This window comes from Propithecus coquereli, unplaced genomic scaffold, assembly GCF_000956105.1.
Source record: "Propithecus coquereli isolate 6110/MARCELLA unplaced genomic scaffold, Pcoq_1.0 Scaffold186, whole genome shotgun sequence".
Taxonomy (NCBI): Eukaryota; Metazoa; Chordata; class Mammalia; order Primates; family Indriidae; genus Propithecus; species Propithecus coquereli.
The window spans coordinates 3,318,737-3,338,363 of NW_012143412.1; the positions used below are offsets into that span (position 1 = coordinate 3,318,737).

The 19,627-nt window shown below is 36.6% G+C and overlaps 1 protein-coding gene across 1 annotated transcript in view; it reads left to right on the top strand.

Annotated features, from left to right (window-relative positions):
• TRIM24 (tripartite motif containing 24) overlaps positions 1-19,627 on the top strand; it is a 178,982-nt gene that overhangs the window by 126,432 nt on the left and 32,923 nt on the right. Inside the window, exons 7-9 of the mRNA XM_012642755.1 lie at positions 10,003-10,120; positions 13,359-13,627; positions 18,633-18,806. Of these exons, the coding sequence (XP_012498209.1) occupies positions 10,003-10,120; positions 13,359-13,627; positions 18,633-18,806 (561 nt within the window). The remainder of the gene's footprint in view (positions 1-10,002; positions 10,121-13,358; positions 13,628-18,632; positions 18,807-19,627) is intronic.

Sequence of the window (19,627 nt, forward strand, 5' to 3'; positions counted from 1 at the left end):
TTGCTGTGAGCTAGGCTGACGCCATGGCACTCTAGCCCGGGCAACAGAGTGAGACTGTCTCAAAGAAAAAAAAAAAAAAAAGAAAATTTGATAATCAGTATATTGTATAACTCTGTTCTGCTTTATAAATATAGCCATGTTTATTCAGGTTAACCTTTAAATAGTGAATTTTATATGCTTAAAATAATTTTTAAAAAATGCCTTGTGGGCCTGGAAGCTTGCTAGTCTTTTTTAAAAATGATTATTTGTTGCATATATTTAAGGTATACAGCATGATGTTTTGATATACATAGTGAAATGATTATTACAGTCAAGCAAATTAATATCCATGACCTTACCTGTGTGTGTGGTAAGAGCCACTAAAGTCTATTCTCTTTGCAAATTTTCAGTATACATTACAATATTATTACCTATAGTTCTCATATTGTACATTAGATCTCTAGGCTTATTCATCATACCTAACTGCAAATTTGTAGCCTTTGATCTACTTCTCCACATTTCTTCCTCCTCCCACCCCCTGGTAACCACCATTCTTTGTTTCTGTGTATTCGATTTTTTTTTTTTTTTTTAAATTTCATGTATAAGTGAGATCATACAATATTTTTCTTTGTGTCTGTCTTATTTCATTTAGCATAGCAACCTCAAGGTTCATCCATGTTGCCACAAATGTCAGGATTTCCTTCTTTTTTAAGGCTGAATACACAAACACATACACCTTCCACAGTTCGTTTATTCATGTGTTGATGGACATTTAAGTTGTTTTCCTATCTTGACTGTTGTGAATAATGCTGCAGTGACGTGAGAGTGCAGGTATCTTTACGAGGTGATTTTATTTCTTTTTGGAATATACTTTCATGCTTTGTGTATTAAGTGTATATGAAATATAAATGACTTTCCTGTTTAGATTTGGATCCTATCCCTAAGATACCTAAATATGTATATAGACATATTCCAAAATCCAAAAAAAAATAGAAATTTCAAATACTTCTGGACCTAAGCATTTCAGATAAAGCATAATCAACCTGTGTATTTCAAATATTAACTCTTTTCATATATATGGTTTGCAAATATTTTCTCCCAATCCATAGGCTGCCTTTTCATTTTATTGATTCAGATTTTTTTGCTGTGCATAAGCATTTTAGTTTGATATAGTCCCACTTCTTTATTTTTGCTTTTTGTTGCTTGTACTTTTGGTGTGATAGTCAAAAATTATTGCCAATGCTCTTATCAAAGAGCTTTTCCTCGACATTTTCTTTTAGGAGTTTTACAGTTTCAGGTCTTCTCAAATAGTTCTTTTTGCAGTAGGAATTATAATCAATAAAAGACAAAACCCAGTGGACAAGCCAAATCCTTTCAGAAGTCCAGTCTTTCTTAAATATATTTTGAAATATTTTAACTTCACAGAATTGCCTTAGTATTTGTCATCTGTTAAACATTTAATTTATCCTTATGTTATTTAGAAGGAAGGCAAGAGAAATAATATATTGACAGAAGGAAGACCAAATACTTCTGGTCCCAAGCATTTCTGATAAGGGATAATCAACCTGTATATTTTAGATATTAACTCTTTTCATATATATGGTTTGCAAATATTTTCTCCCAATCTATAGGCTGCCTTTTCATTTTGTTGATTCAGGTTTTTTTTTTGCTGTGCATAAGCATTTTAGTTTGATGTAGTCCCACTTCTTTATTTTTGCTTTTTGTTGCTTGAACTTTTGGTGTTTATTTTCTGGAAAATAAAGCAGTCATTCTTTTTAATAGCAGTAGATTGTTCTACATACCAGTAATTAGGAAAATGTTAAGGTATAGATATTAAAAGGGATCTTCAGTCTCTTCTACTCCCTTTCCCTCATCCTACCATCTAATTAATCTCAAGAACCTTCTTTTTGTTTCCTGAATGTCTCAGTCTTTCTAGTTTAATTGCCAATTTCTTCTAGCCCTCAGGGCTCAGAACATATGCTCTCTTGCCTGAGTACTGATACCCTTTCTTAGAGTGCCTTTTCTTCCCCTGAATAATTTCTTATCTTTGTAGAGACTACCAGGTCCATTTTAGGTGGTTGTCCCTTTTCTCCTGGCAATCTTCCAAGACTGAGCTGGGCTCCTTTTCTCTGTGCTTATATAGCCCTTGAGCATATGTCCATCATACCATGACCAATTTTTATCTATTGCATATTTTTTTCTATGAATGTCATTAGATTTATATTACTTAAGGGTAGAACTTTGTGTTACCCAGTGCTTGACATAAAGGAACTCAGTAACAGATTGGTGGAAAAGGAGGTTACTATAATAACATCTGTGAGAAGCTATATAAGTGCCATATAGATAAAACTCCATGTTATTTTATAGGATTGGAATTTCAGAAATAGTAAATCTTTTTAAAGTTTATTTTAACTTCAGTAGAAAGGAGACAACATATAATATTGCCATCTCAAAAGCTGTTTGGACACCTTTCATATTAAAAATATTTTTCTTTGCTTTTTTAAACAGTAGTTAATTTTCAACGTGAAACCTGAGTTCATTTTAAGTTCAGGTAGATCTGAAGGGATTAACAAACACATTTAATGAACCATTATTTATCTTCCGTACTAGCCAGCTTTTATGACTTCTCAGAATTATTTAAAACATGCCTCATGAGTTTTGGCAAGTATAATGGTAATGAGTACCATTTCAAATGAGTAATAAAATAATTTTGACAGGAAGAAAGCTCTTAAATCTTTACACTGAATGACAGTAAAATTCAGCAGGAAAAATTTGGTACTTAAGGAAGGAGCAGAGTAGCCAAGTTTGATACAACTTTTAGACCTTGCTACAACTTAATTAGCAAATAGGTACTTGCTACTTGTTTTGCAGCATAATACCTCAAGTAAGCGGAAAAAAGTATTTACATTCAGGTGATTTGTCTCATAGTTCTCTTTAATTAAAACTGATTTCTTTTTAAGGAAGTGCTCACATTTCTGATTTAATCTTTTTTATGGGGGCAAGAAAGGTTATGTTACTCAGTTTCCACACCAAAAATCATAAGATATTCAAGGTGCTAATATAGTGTTTCTGAAGTAGGGGAAAATATATATGTGTGTGTATTAAACATAAAAACTATTAAGCATCTTCTCTTCCTACCTTCTGCTGGTATGGAGGCGTCAGCATGGTGACTGTGGACACAGTAGTGGAGAGGGTTGGGGGACCACAGAAAGGCATGAGACCAGTAGCCAAAGACTTGTAGTGGCGAGCGAGGAACACAGGAGGTAAGAGGAGACAGTCAGTGTTGTTTGGGTTTTGGTTACAGTGAGCAGATAAGTAAATGGATTGAGTAAATAAATAAATATATTAAGGATAATGGCAGCCAAGTTTCCAGAGAAGATATTTAGAAAGAAGTAAGGTGGGAAAGGTGTGTGTCGGGTTGAATTGGAGGTATAGTTTGAACTTAAGAGTTTCATTCTATACATGTATGCAGATAGACCTAGGAATAGCTTTATACACCCACCCACCCCTCCCCCAGTATATGTATATATGTTTGTGTGCTGCATCCCAATAGTGAGCCCACTGTTGTTCCAGATCTTGGTTTAAAGATGCCAAGGAAAGAGAGGGAAACTACAAGGTGCACCCAGGACATCTTGTTATACCAGAAACTACTGAAATGGTCAGAGAATGCTGAAGACATGTCAAAGAGACCATGATCCAGCCTAAAAGCCTCCCATTGCAAAAATCAACAACAAATTTGAGGCTCTAAATAAATGATTATAATACATTGAATTAAATTAAGAATACATGAGTCTACAATAATATGTCAAACAGTAAATCTATGGTGGGGAGAACTTGTTGGCAAAATATAAAGTAATGAATGTAGAAAAAGTAATGAGCATAAGGAAACACATTTGGTTGCTATCGTAGAGGTAATCCAGGAGGATTAATCAGTGAATGCTAATGGGGTGGTAGGTAGAAGATTGATGGGGAACAGGGTATTAGTATAATCTTAGAATACCTCTTCAACCTTAAGGTGGAGAAAATTGAGTAGCAAAATTATAATACTAAGTGTTAAAGATTAATATCACCAGTGGCAGGACAAGTGGACATCCTATGCTTCAGGACACACCATCATTTGTGTTGTATTCCTGAGAAGAATGTTGTACTTAAGTCTGATCAGGAGGAAATACCACACAGAATTTAAGGTCTGAAATCTCTAAAACCCATCAAACACTTGAACAACATGGAAAGACTGGACAACTAAGAGACATGACAACGAACTGCAGCTTGTATTCTTTGATGGAATCCTGGAAAAGGGACATTGCTGGGACAGGTGGCGCTTGAATGAAGTCTTTGAATTGGATGGTAGTGTTATGACACAGTTGCTTTCTGAATTTGGACTTTGGAATTTGCTGCTTATGTTAGAAGATCCTTGTTTCAGGATATTCACACTGGAGTATTTAGGGGAGACAGGACCTGTGGCTTGTTTTCCAAACATTTGGGGAAAGACTAGTAATAATAGGGTATGTGTAGGAGCAGTTGGGTGGGTGCTGGAGCAAATGTGGTAATAGAGTAACACTTGGGGAATCTGGGTGAAGGGAATGTGGGGGTTCTTTTTGCTGTTAATGACAGTTTTTCTACACTTGCTTTAAAAGTAAATGATGAAGAGGCTATTGTCAAAAAGACAAGATAACAAGTGTTGAAGAGAATGTGGAGAAAGGGAATCCCTTGCACAGTGTTGATGAGGTTGTAAATTACAACAATTAAAGAAAACAGGAGTTTCCTCAAAAATTAAAAATAGAACTACCATATAACCCAGCAATCTCACTTCTGGATATATATCCAAAGGGAATGAAATCAGTATCTTGAAGAGATATCTGCACTTCTAGGTTCATTATAGTATTATTCACAGTAGCCAAGAAATGGAATCAACCTAAGTGTCCATCAACAGATAAATTGGTAAAGTATGGTGTATATACACAAAGGGATACTGTTTAGCCCTAAAAAAGAAGGAAATCCTGTCATTTGCACAACATGAATGAACCTAGAGGACATTATGTTAAGTGATATAAGCTAGGCACAGCCTACATGATCTTACTTGTATGTAGAATCTTTAAAAAAAAAAAAAAATCAAACTCAAAGAAATAGAGAATAGAATGGTGGTTACCAGGGTGAGCAGGGGTCAGAGGGACTGGGCTTTGGGGATATGTTGATAAAAGGATAAAAATTTTTGTTTTTTGAGACAGGGTCTCTCTGTCACCCAGGCTATAGTGCAGTGGCGTGATCACAGCTCTCTGAAACCTCAAACTCCTGGCACAATCTCCTGAGTAGCTGGGACTACAGGTGCACGTCACCGCGCCCAGCTAATTCTGGTTTTTTTGTTTGTTTTTCTTTTTCTTGTAGGGACAGGTCTTGCTATGTTGCCCAGGCTGTTCTTAAACTCCTGGGCTTAAACAGTCCTCCAACTGTGGCCTCCCAAATTGCTAGCATTACAGGCATGGGCCACCACACCCAACCCAAAATTCGTTGGATAGGAGGAATAAGTGTATGAGGTCTGTTGTACAACATAGGGACTATAGTTAATAGCAATGTATTGAAAATTGCTAAGAGAGTAAATTTTAAGTTTACTTACCACAAATGAGAAGTATGTGAGGTAATGCATATGTTAATTAGCTCATTTTAGCCATTCTACAAAGTATGCATATTTCAAAACATGGTGTATACAATAAATATATGTAATTTTTATTTTTCAACTAAAATAATTTAAAAATGTTTTTAAATATAAATAATTAAATTTTAGAAAATGATAAAATATTTATGAGGATATTTACAAAGGAAAGCTCTTAGAACAGTCCTTTTGGTTAATATATTATGAGCATGATTTATGGTGAGAATTAGAAGATACAAAAAATTAAAGGGAAGAAACTTGGGAAAAGCACATTGTATTGAGTGCTATTTGCTAAACACTTTGCCACATATTCTTCACAGTCCCAAAATAAGTTAATATGTTTTACTTAGAATTTGTTTTTATTGGAGATAATGTAGAAATTGAAGCAAGTTTACTGATTTAACAATGACTGAATACCTGCTATGTTCCAAGCAACATTCTAAGTGCTGAGGGAACAAAAAATAAAATCTTTGTCCTCATTGAGCTGCATTTTAGTGCAGAGAGGTAGACAGTACCAAAATAGCTAAACTATATAAACCATTATATGCTGTTAAGTGCTCTAGAGAAAAGTAAATTAAGGGAGTAGTTTGGGAACATTGGGATGTGTTTGCAGTCTTAGATGAGGGGAATCTAGCTAAAGGGTGATTCTGAGCACATTGAGGAAGCATGCCATACAGACAGCTGAGGAGAGTATTGCTGGCAGAGCACACAGCAGGTGCAGGGACTGCCTGCCGGGGAGCTTTTGTGATGTGGGCGGCACAGTGGCCTGAGGGGCTGGAGCAGAGTGAATGCAGAGGGAGTATCAAGAGGAAAGGTCAGAGAAGGAATGGAAAGGTACTAGCACAAATCTTGAAGTTTGTCATGAGAACTTTAGTGTTTGAGTGAGATGGGAAACCATTTGGGAGGGCGTTTGTGGAAATGAGTGACATAATATCACTTATATTTTAACACAGCCACTCCTGCTGATGTGTTGAGAGAAGACTGTGTGTGGTTGAGGGCCTGGGAGAAATAAGGGAGCCCCATTAGAACATTACTGCAATGAAGTGGCTTTCCTAGAGTGGTAGCTAGTGGAGTTGATAGAAGATAGATTATATATATATTTTAAAGGTAGAGCCAACAGAATTTGCTGGCAGGTTGAATGTGGTGTGTGAGAAAAAGGAACGAAGGTCTTTTACCCTAAGCTATAGGAAAAACAGTATTAGCAATAATTGAGATGGGGAAGATGATAGGAAGAGTAGACCTGAGGAGAGAGATCAAGAGTTCCCTTTTGGACATGTGAAATGATGCCTTTTAGACAACCACATGGAGATGCTGAGTAAGCAATTGGAAATGGAAGTTCAAAAGAGAGGTCCAGGCTGCAGATATAAAATAGTTATTTAAACCATGAGACTGGATGAAATCAGTAAAAGTACAGTTATTTGTTGTCTAAAGACTGGAGTACGTTCTGAGAAATAACATTGTTAAGTGATTTTGTGTGAACATCATGCAGTGTACTTCCACAACCTAGATGGTCTATCCTACTACACACCTAAGCTGTATGGTATAGCCAGTTGCTCCTAGGCTCCGAACTTAATCAGCGAGTTACTGTACAGAATACTGTAGGCAATTGTAACACAATGGTATTTGAGTATGTAAACATACAATAGGTACATTAAAAATATGGCATAAAGGCCAGGTGCGGTGGCTCACGCCTGTAATCCTAGCACTCTGGGAGGCCGAGGCGGGTGGATCATTTAAGCTCAGGAGTTCGAGGCCAGCCTGAGCAAGAGCAAGACCCCATCTCTACCAAAAATAGAAAGAAATTGGACAACTAAAAATACATAAAAAAAATTAGCCGGGCATGGTGGCGCGTGCCTGTAGTCCCAGCTACCCGGGAGGCTGAGGCAGGAGGATCCCTTGAGCCCAGGAGTTTGAGGTTGCTGTGAGCTAGGCTGACCCCACAGCACTCTAGCCCTGGCAACAGAGTGAGACTCTGTCTCAAAAAAAAAAAAAAAAAATATTGCGTAAAAGAAAAAGTGGTATACCTGTATAGGACACTTAACATAAATGGAGCTTATAGGACTGGAAGTTGCTCTGGTGAGTTAGCAAGTGAGTGGTGAGTAAATGTGAAGGCCTAGGACATTACCATTTACTACTGTAGACTTTATAAACACTGCACACTTAGGCTACAGTAAATTTATTTTTAAAAATTCTTACCTCAACAGTAAATTAACTTTAGCTTACTATAACTTTTTTACTTTATGTACTTTTTATTTTTGACTCTTGTAATAATAGCTTAAAACACAAACACATTGTACAGAAAGTATAGTATAGTAAATATATGAACCAATAACATATTCATTACTGTCAGTATAGGACTGGCAGCACGGTAGGTTTGTCTATACCAGCACCACCAAAAACAGTTGAGTAATGCCTTGTGCTGTGATGTTACAATGGCTACAACATCACCAAGCTATGGGAATTTTCAGCTCCACTATAATCTTGTGGCACTGCCATTACATAGTCAGTGCTTCATTGACTAAAACATTGCTGTGCTGTGCGTGAGTGTATATGGGTGTAGAAGAAGAGAGGGCAGACAAAAGAGTGAGTCCTGGGGCATTCATTCCAGCATGTAGAGATGTGAGAAAGAAGAAAGCCCCCACAATGGTGACTGGGATTGTGTGATGCCAACAAGAAGGGGCAGCCATGCCCTCCCCGGGGAGCTCAGAAACAGTTCGTCAGTGAAACCTAAATCTATTCTCAGTGGCTCCAATAAGTAGCAGCTAATGATACAAGGGGACAGACAAGAGGTTATAGTGTACTGGAAGCCAAATAAAGGAAAGTGTTTCCACGAGGGCAGACCGACCACCTCTGTGAGCTCCTGAAAGCCTGAATGTAATGGTTTCAGGAAAGAATAGGAGGGGAGGAATCAGAGATAATAAATCTAGATGAGTCTTTTGAAGAGTTCTGCTGTAGAAGAGAGCAGAGAAATGAAGCAGTTGATGGCAGGAGAAAGGAGCCAAGAGTTTTGTTTTTAGCTGGCAAAAGTTAAAGCATATTTATATGTTTATGGGTGTGATCTAGTAAAGTAGAAGGGTTGGTGTTACACGAGAGGGATGAAAATTGCTGTGCAGATGAGGGGATTTGTTGTACTGCACAAGTTGGAGGATTGGCTTTAGCTAGATGCAGACGTTTCATCCATTGTAACAGGAGGCAACACAGATACTGATAGGTGGTGGAGGTTTGTGGAAGGTCCCTGTGATAGTTCCTATTTTTTAGTGAAATGATAAGCAAGTACATCAGCTGAGATTGAGAGTGGAGAAGGAGCTGCTGGAGATTTGAAAAGAGAAGGAGGTATGAAATAGTCATTTAGGACAGTAGGGAGGGGAATAGACAAGAGAAATGTCATATGCTAGCCAGTCAGCCTTAAAGGGGCCTGGAGTAAGTGGTCATGTATTTGAAGTGAGATCAGTCCAATCATATTCAGGCAGAACTAGGACTTAATCAGGGTGGGTTGTTTTGTCTGGGAGAAAGGTTGAAGAGACAGAAGGGAGTATGCATAATTGGGTATGTGAAGAGAGAGAGGAGTTGAGGGTATATGCAAGGAAATGATTATGATGATTGGCCCAGGGATTTAAGACGACTAATGAGGAATTGAGGGATAGAGGGTGAGGGTAAAGTGAGATAGAAGGACAGGGAAAAGTTCTAAGAGCAAAGGCTTATAGGACCTGATGGGTTTGTAGGATTATTGATATCTGGGCACTAGAGGAAGTAAGCTGGAAAAGAAGGATCATCTAGTTGGATATTGAAATCATCAAGAAGTGTTGGAGGACTAATGTTGGAGGTGGTGACAGTGAGCCAGGAACTAAAATTTTCATGGACTGAGTGAGAATGAATAGATGTTCATCGATGGCTGCAGTGTGGAGGGAAGTGGATGATGTGATGTGATGACATGAGATTCAAAGCTGGGTGTGTTCAGGGAGGTGGCAGGGACAGAACCGTAATGAGCAGCAAGGAGAGCCATCCCACTAGCAGGCCCAGTTCTATTTCCTTTAAGAGTAAGTTAAATAAATAAAGAGCAAAATATTGTTAAAATTTTTTTTACTAATATCTGACTTAGTATTTTTGCAACTTTTTATTAATAATTAGGAAAAACTGACTTAAATTTATCACTTCAAGATACTTTTCAGTTCTGTATTAAACACCGCAGCTGAGTTAAACCTCAAAACTTCTAACATGTTTAAGAAAGAAAATTATGTTGTATGTCCATTTTTGTAACCTATATATGACTGTTTATTGTGTATTGTTGTACATATTAGAGACTATTTTGTTATCTATTGAGCACTTAATAAATTATTTACCTGACGTTTTGTTGTCTCTCTTCTTCCTTCTAGATTACATACCGGTTACGGCACCTCCTTCGTGCAAGGTGTGATGCTTCTCCAGTGACCAACAACACCATCCAATTTCACTGTGATCCTAGTTTCTGGGCTCAAAATATTATCAACTTAGGTAGGCCATTATTTACATTTTCTCGAAGTGCCATTTGTTTGTGGAATTTATAATTACTATGACATGTTAATGAAAACATACTCTCTTCTACCCCCAGCATGTTTTCATTATCTTGATTTAAAGACATGTCATTTTTGCTAGTATTTCATTTATGTATATGGTGACACATGCATGAATATAAACACATGTACATATATGGATGATAGAAAAACATTCTATATATTGACTTACAAGGTGTCTAGCTAGGCTTAGGAATATATAGGTGTCCTCCCATTCCACCCCACCCTCACAGAATCCAGTTTGTATTGTTAGCTCTAGATTTATCAGAATGGGGTTTTTTTTTTTTTTGAGACAGAGTCTCACTTTGTTGCCCGGACTAGAGTGCTGTGGCGTCAGCCTAGCTCACAGCAACCTCAAACTCCTGGGCTCAAGCAATCCTACTACCTCAGCCTCCCACGTAGCTGGGACTACAGGCATGTACCACCATGCCCGGCTAATTTTTTTTATATATACATTTTTAGTTGCCCAGCTAATTTCTTTCTATTTTTTTTAGTAGAGACGGGGTCTTGCTCTTGCTCAGGCTGGGCTCGAACTCCTGAGCTCAAAGGATCCGCCTGCCTCGGCCTCCCAGAATGCTAGGATTACAGGCGTGACACGCCACCGCGCCCGGCCAGAATGGGTTAACTCTTGATATAGGACTTTTGATATTTAGAATGTTTTCATTTAAAATACTGTTTCTCATGCTATTATTGGCTTATCTTTAAACCCATTCAATAGGCACCTAATGCTTCAATCACTTTATCTTGCTTAGGGAACACTTTTAATTTTTTTCATTTGCCTGGTAATAATTTATATATATGTGTGTGTGTGTGTGTGTGTGTGTATATATATATTCCTAATAGAAGTGTAACATACATACAGAAAAGTACCCAAATCTTAAGTACAGTCCTATACTGTGTAACAACATCTCAGTCAATGAAGGTCTGCATATACAACAGTAGTCCCATTAAGATTATAGTACTGTTATTTTTACCTTTTCTATGTTTAGAAATGTTCAGATACACAAATAACATTGTGTTACAATTGAGTACAGTCACATGCTGTACAGATTTGTAGCCTAAGCTATACCTAGGAATAGTCTATACCAAATAATCTAGGTGTGTAGTAGGCTATACCATCTAGGTTTGTGTAAGTATACTTTATAATGTTTGCATCAAGTCCAAATTGCCTAACAATGCATTTCTCAGAACTTATTCCTGTCCTTAAGCAACACATGACTGGATTAGAGCTTACTGAATTATCACAAAGGGAGACTATCATTTTGGTAACATTAGGAGCTAAAATATCCTTGTAAGCAGTTCAGCAGAAAGTTATTACTTTAGCTTTTTTATTATACTATTTGCTGAGTAGAAACAATCTTTTTGCCTTATTTCTTAATTTCTCATGGGAAACTACACAAGCTGAAATTTAAGAATTCCCTATGTGTTGTTCGTTCATCAACAACCAATATTCCTTTGATGACATTTTTTGGCCTTACTGATGATGGTTGAGAATCATCAAAGATGGTTGCTCTCTTATCCCCAAGGCTAGATTCTGGGTAGGAAGGGGAAAAAATGGCTGGAGAGAGAGCCTGTGCTCACCAGGAAAAGAAGAAATAGGTTTACACAAATCTCACCCATACAAGGAAACAAAAAGAATCCTTGAAGCAAAGGTGATAAGGAGACCCCTACAGACCAGATGGGAAGTATGTACAGCCGTATGAATATTGATACACAGCAGGCAACTGGAATTACACACACTTACCCACCTTAATGAAAAGAAGCATCTTTAGGAATACAAAGCATATGTGTAAGTAGCTCTGGTTTTTATCATACCCCACTCTACCACTGCACATTCGTGTATACTGAGAACTCCTGATGAGATATGAATCCACATAAGCAGTCATATATGTAGAGATGTATGTACTTATAAATATATCACTTAAAATATGTAAACCACATGTAGACATAGGTGCATTTAAGAATTATATTTAAAACTGGACACATTTAAATGGATATAGTTTTACATAAGTCTGCATTAGCAAAAATAAAGCAAAAACATGATCTCTTAGTCAAATAAGTTTGTGAAGCTCTAATATAATAAAGTTAAACAATATCTTTTACTCTAGGACTTCTTAGAGCTGTCATATATAGCCCAGTGAATTCATTTACAATGAGATTTACATTGTGAATCTCTCAAGAAGGAGGCAAATTTCCTGAATTTGTTTATCCTTGGCTTCTGAGAAACATAGAAGAGTGCTAGGGAAAAATACTGATCTAGGTAAATATTTCATTAGTGTCGTGATGACTTTGGGTGAGTTTTTCTCTCTCTAAACCTTAGACCGCTTATGTGTGAAAGGGAATATATACCTACCTGGCACAGTGAATAACACACAGGAAGTATTTAATGAATGATAACTATATATTTTTAGAATACATATATTTAGTCAATCAGAAACATTTGAGTCTCTACTGTTGAAGAAATCAGGCTTGGATCAGATCTATCAGAGAGGAGACACCTTTAAATTCTAAAACTGTGGTTTCAAGTTAGTCAAAGTATTGTTTATCAAAGAATAGTATGCATTGTAAAGGTATAAGAACTTCAGAGATTGCAGAAACGCTTTGTGGGATTGTTTTTAGAGCAAATGTCAGGTTTGCTTGTTTCGATATACAGCAGCAGTTCTCAAAGTAATAGTCTAAGGCTCTTTCAGGGGACCACAAACACCACACCCTTTTCCAACTACATATCTGGATGAGACTGGATTTTTTCATATATTTTAACATCATAAAATATATTTGTCATATATTATGATGGATAATGGAGAAACAGATATGAGAGTTCACCTATTAAGCCAGGCATTTAAAGAGATTTTAAAAAATGTATAATAATACCAATCTTCACTAAGTATTTTTTAAAATATAGTTTTCATTAAAATGTGTGTGGCTTTATTGTTATTTTTAAATGAATTAGTAATTTTTTTTAAATTCTCATTTTTGCTTTCTAACATTGTAAGTTTTGATTGATAGAAACTACGTAAACAATGGCTCTTTGCAGTGCTCTATTTTTAAGAGCGTAAAGAGGTCCTAAGACCAAAGAGTTCATTGGCATTTCTGAAGTTCAGCAAAAAGGGCCTTGCCAAATGTGATATTTCATCAGCTATCAGAAAAACTTTATCCCGTAATCTTTTCTCTTTAATTAGGTTCTTTAGTAATCGAGGATAAAGAGAGCCAGCCACAAATGCCAAAGCAGAATCCTGTCGTGGAACAGAATTCACAGCCACCAGGTGGTTTATCTTCAAACCAGTTATCCAAGTTTCCAACACAGATCAGCCTAGCTCAATTACGGCTCCAGCATATGCAGCAACAGGTAATCGCTCAGAGGCAACAGGTGCAACGGAGGCCAGCACCTGTGGGTTTACCAAACCCTAGAATGCAGGGGCCCATCCAGCAACCTTCCATCTCTCATCAGGTAAATTTGGAAGCAGGCCTGTCCTAACTTAGATAATTATAGTATAATTGTGTTCAGCTCGTAAAATAACCAAGACATCCATTTTCCGTGGTTTAAATATATGAATTTATAAAAATTTATCACACTAAGAATCCCTGATTTAACACCTAGTTTTTATCCCTACTCAAAAAGGATTTAATGGTTTATTTAGCTGATAAATCTACTTTCATCTATTCTTCATTGTCTTCAGCAGATAAATGTTTATATTCCTCAATAACCCATGTGTATGATTGATGGGAAAAGCTGTGTACCTATAATTCCTATATTAGTGTCCGAAAATGACAAAAACTTTAGAAATTCATTCTCTGTAAGGATGCAGTGTTTAGAAAACCACATTGCATCTTAGAAACTAGGGCAAAGTGAAGTAGAAAAGAGCAGAGGTGTGGTTAATTAGAACCTATCTTTCTCAAACTTGTTTCTGAGCAAATATTCCGTCTACCATTCTTATTCTACTAGATATGAAATATTCTGCTAATTTTCAATGTAATTTTTGAAGATAAAATGTAAACATACTTTTGTTAAATACTTTAACAGTCCTGTTCAAGTTAGATGTGGGGATAGATAGATTTAGTAAAGGTTTAATAAGGAATCTAAAATCTAATTCATATAAATTATTATTTTCAGTTACATTTATTTACTAATTTATACTCTTCCTAATTTTGCAAAAGATTTAAAGTGATTTACAGTAAAGGACACAAATTAAATTGAGCAGGGTTTAATAAGAGTCAAATAAAGTATGTAAGCCTAGGCTAAGAATTCTCATACTTGAACAAAACTTAGCTCAGAATTTCTTGTCAACCAGGATAAGGCCAATGGAATATGGTCTGGTGGGTAAGGCCAATGGCATATAGTCAGGAGGATAAGGCCAATGGAATATGGTTGAGGGTAAGCTTGGGCAAGGGAGAGAAGTCCGGGCAAGGAGGGGATATAGCTGGGGGTGGGGAGTAGAGGGAAAATTCCAGGAAGTGGGGGATAAGGCCAATGAGATATTATCAGTGGGATAAAAACAAGGGGTCTGGCCAGGGGGATGAGGGCAAAAGATATGGCCAATGGGATATTATTGGGGGGATAAAGCTAGGGTGGTAAGGCCTAGGGGATAAGACCAGGGGGACAAGGCCAGAGTACATGACCATTGGGATAAGACCATTGGGTTAAAGCCAGGGGGAGAAAGCCAAAACATAAGGCCAACGGGACATGGTCTGGGGAGGACGGCCAGTGGGATAAGGCCAAGGGGACAAGGCTAGAGGAATAAGGCCAATGGGTATGATCAAGGCAATGAGGCCAGAATGATAACACCATGGGAATGTGGTCAGGGAGATAGTGCCGGAGGGATAAGGCAAGGGGGATAAGGCCAAATGATAAGGCCAGTGGCATATGGTCGGGGATAAGACCGGGGGATATGGTCAGGGGGATAGGGCATGGGGTGATAAAGGTGGGGATAAGACAAAAAGTTAAGGCCAAGGGATTAAAAAAAAATTTTTTTTGTCAACCAAAGCAAAAAGAAATAATAATATAGGTATCACTATCTAATAAAAAGTAAACATGTCAGTTAGGGAAAGGTTTTATGAGTATTTTACTAGCACAGCGAGGAATATATAATGTGATTCTTTATGAAAAAGCAATTGCATAACTTTTTTTGTAGCAATTCTACAAAATAGAAATGGTCTTTATGGGACTGTTTCTTAAACCCTCAATAAAAGTTGTGGACATATGTAGATTCTGATTTTGTTAAGTCATTTCTGTGAAGGTCTGAGGATAATGTATTTGAGGTTAAGGGCTTTTGATTAAAGCATGTGAAATCCAGGGGAATATTAGCATGGCTTTTGAAAACTTTGTTTCAACCCAAGTTTTTACAGAAAGTCAGTAGCAAGCAAGTTAAAAGATCTTTGGTGAGTGTTCCATGGGAAGAGAATTGTATACTTTAGATACCAGGGGTGTTCTTGGTAGAGTTGAAATTTTGTTAAGAAAATTGAAGGCAGAAGGACATATTTTGGAGACTGCAAAGAGTACTAAAATTTTTCTAAAGGTAAATGTGGGGAGGAGAGAGAAAAATATTTGCATGCCTAGTGATAAGCATTTGCATGTGTTAATATTGATCTTAAGTGTCTGAGATGGTATGATATTTAATTTATTAATCAAAAAAGAGATGAATTCATCATTTGAGTTAATTGCATTTTCATTGAGAAGTTGGGAACCCCAGGGTGGGAGGGGGTAGAAGGGGATTGGGTATATTCACAACTAAGGGGCACCATCTGGGGGATGGACATGCTTGAAGCTCTGACTTGGGTGGGGCAAAGGCAATATATGTAACCTAAACATTAGTACCCCTGTAATATACTGAAATAAAAAAAAATTAAAAAATATATGAGACATGAAAAACAAATAAATAAAAATAAATAAAACAGAAGTCAGGAACTGAGGCAGTTAATAGATACTATGTGAAAATAGTTACTTATATGAGCAGTGACAAAACAGAAGTGACCTGAGCCTTTAGCCTGTTTTTCTCAGAAATTTTTTTAATCTTGTTTTCAGTGTCTAGGATTTAGTGCTGCAATCTGTATAATGTACAGTCTCTATTATACAACCTAATTTTTACACTTAGAAATAAAATACTTTTCATAGAAATAAAGTACTTTTCACATCTTGTAGTCCTTACCTCACACAGCTGTTCTTTTTCTGTCTAGTCTCGATAACTCCTAAACCTTTTTTCACACTCTCATCTCTCATTTTCATCTGCTCTCTGCCAAATACTCACTCATACATTTTTCACTCATCACTTTATCCTTTCCTATAAACTTGTGCATTGCCCTGCCTCCCTGTGTTCTTAGTGTCCTACCAGCTTATTTGCATGTACTTATGGGAAAATGCCTGTCTATAAGCAGTTGTGTCTGTGTGCTTGTGGGTATGTGCAGATCGTACTCTACGTCTGTCCATATGTACAGGTAAATTGAAAGGACTGTTTTTAAAAATCACTTAGATGATAGTTCCCTATTTGTTCTTCCTCTGAAGGTTAACCATGTCATCTTTGTGGTTTAAGTGTTGAGTGATAACAGAGGTAGGATAGTTACCTGACTGAGTGATGCAAACGTGATAGAGATTGTGCATCTGTTTATTTAATACTATGCAGTATATTCTGTGAAACTCCAGTGGATCTAAGTTTGTTACAGACCACTGTCACATATATCATTTTATACATCAATCACAGCAATGGTTCTCGTTCCTGAACCAGATTTACTGCTGCAGAGATACTGTAGCTACTATGTATACATCAATTTTCCCAAGCAGTAGGTGGATATTAGAAGAACATCTGCTGTCCTTCATGGTTATATATAGCTGGGAACTACTGACCTCTAGAGTAAAATCAAAATCCATGATAAAGAAGTTACTTAGAATGAGAATGGGGATGATTATGTCTGTTTGCTTAAGCTCTTAATTATTTCTCTATTCCCAGTTATTCTCAATTCTGTAGAATCAGTATCTAAATCTATTTTTTGCTTGGTCTATAATTACTGGGCACTCTTGAAAGTTAATGAGGGTGAACCTAGTGCCAACTAATTGTAAGAGAGAAGTAATTTACCCAGGACAGGAAAGTAAATTCCACAAATGGGAGGAAAAAAAGAAAAAGAGGGCAGGGCTACATTTCATAGCTGTCTACCTTCACAGTGTCAGAGGTTGAAGTGTTGCTTCTTAACCTTAAAGATTCCCTATTTACTTGCCCCCCTGTGAATGTGAGAGGAAATAGTCTTCTCTGAGAAGTTCTGATCATATATCATTAAGATATACTGAAAAGAAGTATTTGTTTTGTAATACATTCCCAACTGTAGAGAGAATTAAATAGTCAGGAGGAGGCTGGCATATAAAGTTACCTTTTTTTCTAGGACTCTGGTCTCAATTTCCAGGGCTAGCATTTATGAATAGACAGAATAGACTTGCCTTTCTAGCCCTTGCCCCATCTCTGATTTCCTTACCCAGCCTTCCTGTAATCAATGTTTGCTTAGACAGTTTCCTTTGAAAATATATTTTCTCTTAGGGAGACTCATCCTCTAAGCTTGGATTAGTCAGTATCTTAATAGCCAGCTAAGCACCAGAACATGTTTTGGTAATGATATGGCAGACTAGATTTGGATTAAAGCCTAGGTGTGCTGCCTTTTACTAGCTATGTGACATTTTTCAAGTTACCTAAGCTTTCGTAACCTTTAGTTTCCTAATTTGCAAGACAAGGGTAATAATACCTACTTCATAAGGCTGAATGGCAAATATGCAAAATGCCTGACATATAGTTAGAGCTTAGTAAGATCTAGAACTCATTGTTAATTTTTAAATGTTATTAAGTACGACCTATTTTCATTATTTATGATTTTTTGGTTAAGAGTACAGCCTTCCAGTCAAGCTACTTGTTCAAATCCCAGCTCCATCCCTTACTGTCTTGTTAATTTTGGGCAAGTTACTTAAATTTTCTGCACCTTAAGTTTTCTTGTCTATAAGATAGAGATAATCCCTACTTCATAGGATTGTTGTTGAAATTAAATGAGTGAATACATGTGAAGCACCTAAAGCAGGACCTGGCATTTAATAACAGCTCAGTAAATGTTAGAAATTATTTTTCTACCATCACTTTATTTCAGAAGGTTGATGAGAGCAGTTCTTTGCAAAACATAATAGTCAAGGACTTAAAAGGATACCAAACACACATTTTATCTATTTACCAACATGGCCTAGGTCTAATTCTGATACAACTTACTTAAAAATGTAGTTGGCAATCCCTCTTCCAAGGTTCTTTCCTAATAAGACTCTATACAAATTCTGGAAGTCTGTCCATCCTCCACCTCCCATTCCCTTGTAATCTTAATAAATGATTCGTCTGTGGCAGAATTTCTTTCTGTATAAGTTGTATAAAATAGAAATCTCTGTAATTTATCTTTCAGGAGATAATTGTTACTGAATTGGTTTAATTTCTTTTTTCTAGCAACCCCCTCCACGTTTGATAAATTTTCAAAATCATAGTCCCAAACCCAGTGGACCAGTTCTTCCTCCTCATCCTCAACAACTGAGATATCCACCAAACCAGAATATACCACGGCAAGCAATAAAGCCCAACCCCCTACAGATGGCTTTCTTGGCTCAACAAGCCATAAAACAGGTCTGTATCTACTTTCTCTCCTCATGTGCTTATTCTGCTGCTATTTCCAAATCACACTGAATTTATAGATTATGAAGAGCAAGGTGAGTTGTAAAGTTTATTACAGACAGACCTGTGAAGGCAAAGCTAAGAGAAAGGGTCTTGATGCTTTGTAATCAACAAGAGAAATCAAGCCACTTAAGTGAAGGCCCGGTATAATCAAGAAGTTACATGTATTAATTTTTACAATACTGGTATATATAACTTTTAGGTGAGTACATTTAGTTTCCTAAGTTAAAAGTATTCTAACAAAAAGAAGTTACATTCCACAAAATAGAACAATATATGAATCCTGGAAGTGTTTCAAGGAGACTTCTTGGAAACAAACTTAGTTATGGCACAGTGTCAATATGGAATACATCTGATAAAGTTTAACATTTCAGGTTATATATATAATATGATATGGTTTATTTATATTAATGTCTTCAGGTAAAAGATATTTTCTAAGTTTTACTGTCTTATAGTAAAAGTTCTCTCAGTGCTTTGTCTTTTCAAAGCTCCTCTGTCAACTGTCTTTCCAGCTGAAGGCTTGTAGGCTCACTTCGATTTAATCTTTTCACCAAGACCAAAGGAAAAACAGTGCTACTTCCATAATTCTGTGATGTTCATTTTGTTATACATCAATCACAGCAATGGTTCTGGTTCCTGAACCAGATTTACTGCTGCAGAGATACTGTAGCTACTATGTAGATGTGGGGATAGATAGATTTAGTAAAGGTTTAATAAGGAATCTAAAATCTAATTCATATAAATTATTATTTTCAGTTACATTTATTTACTAA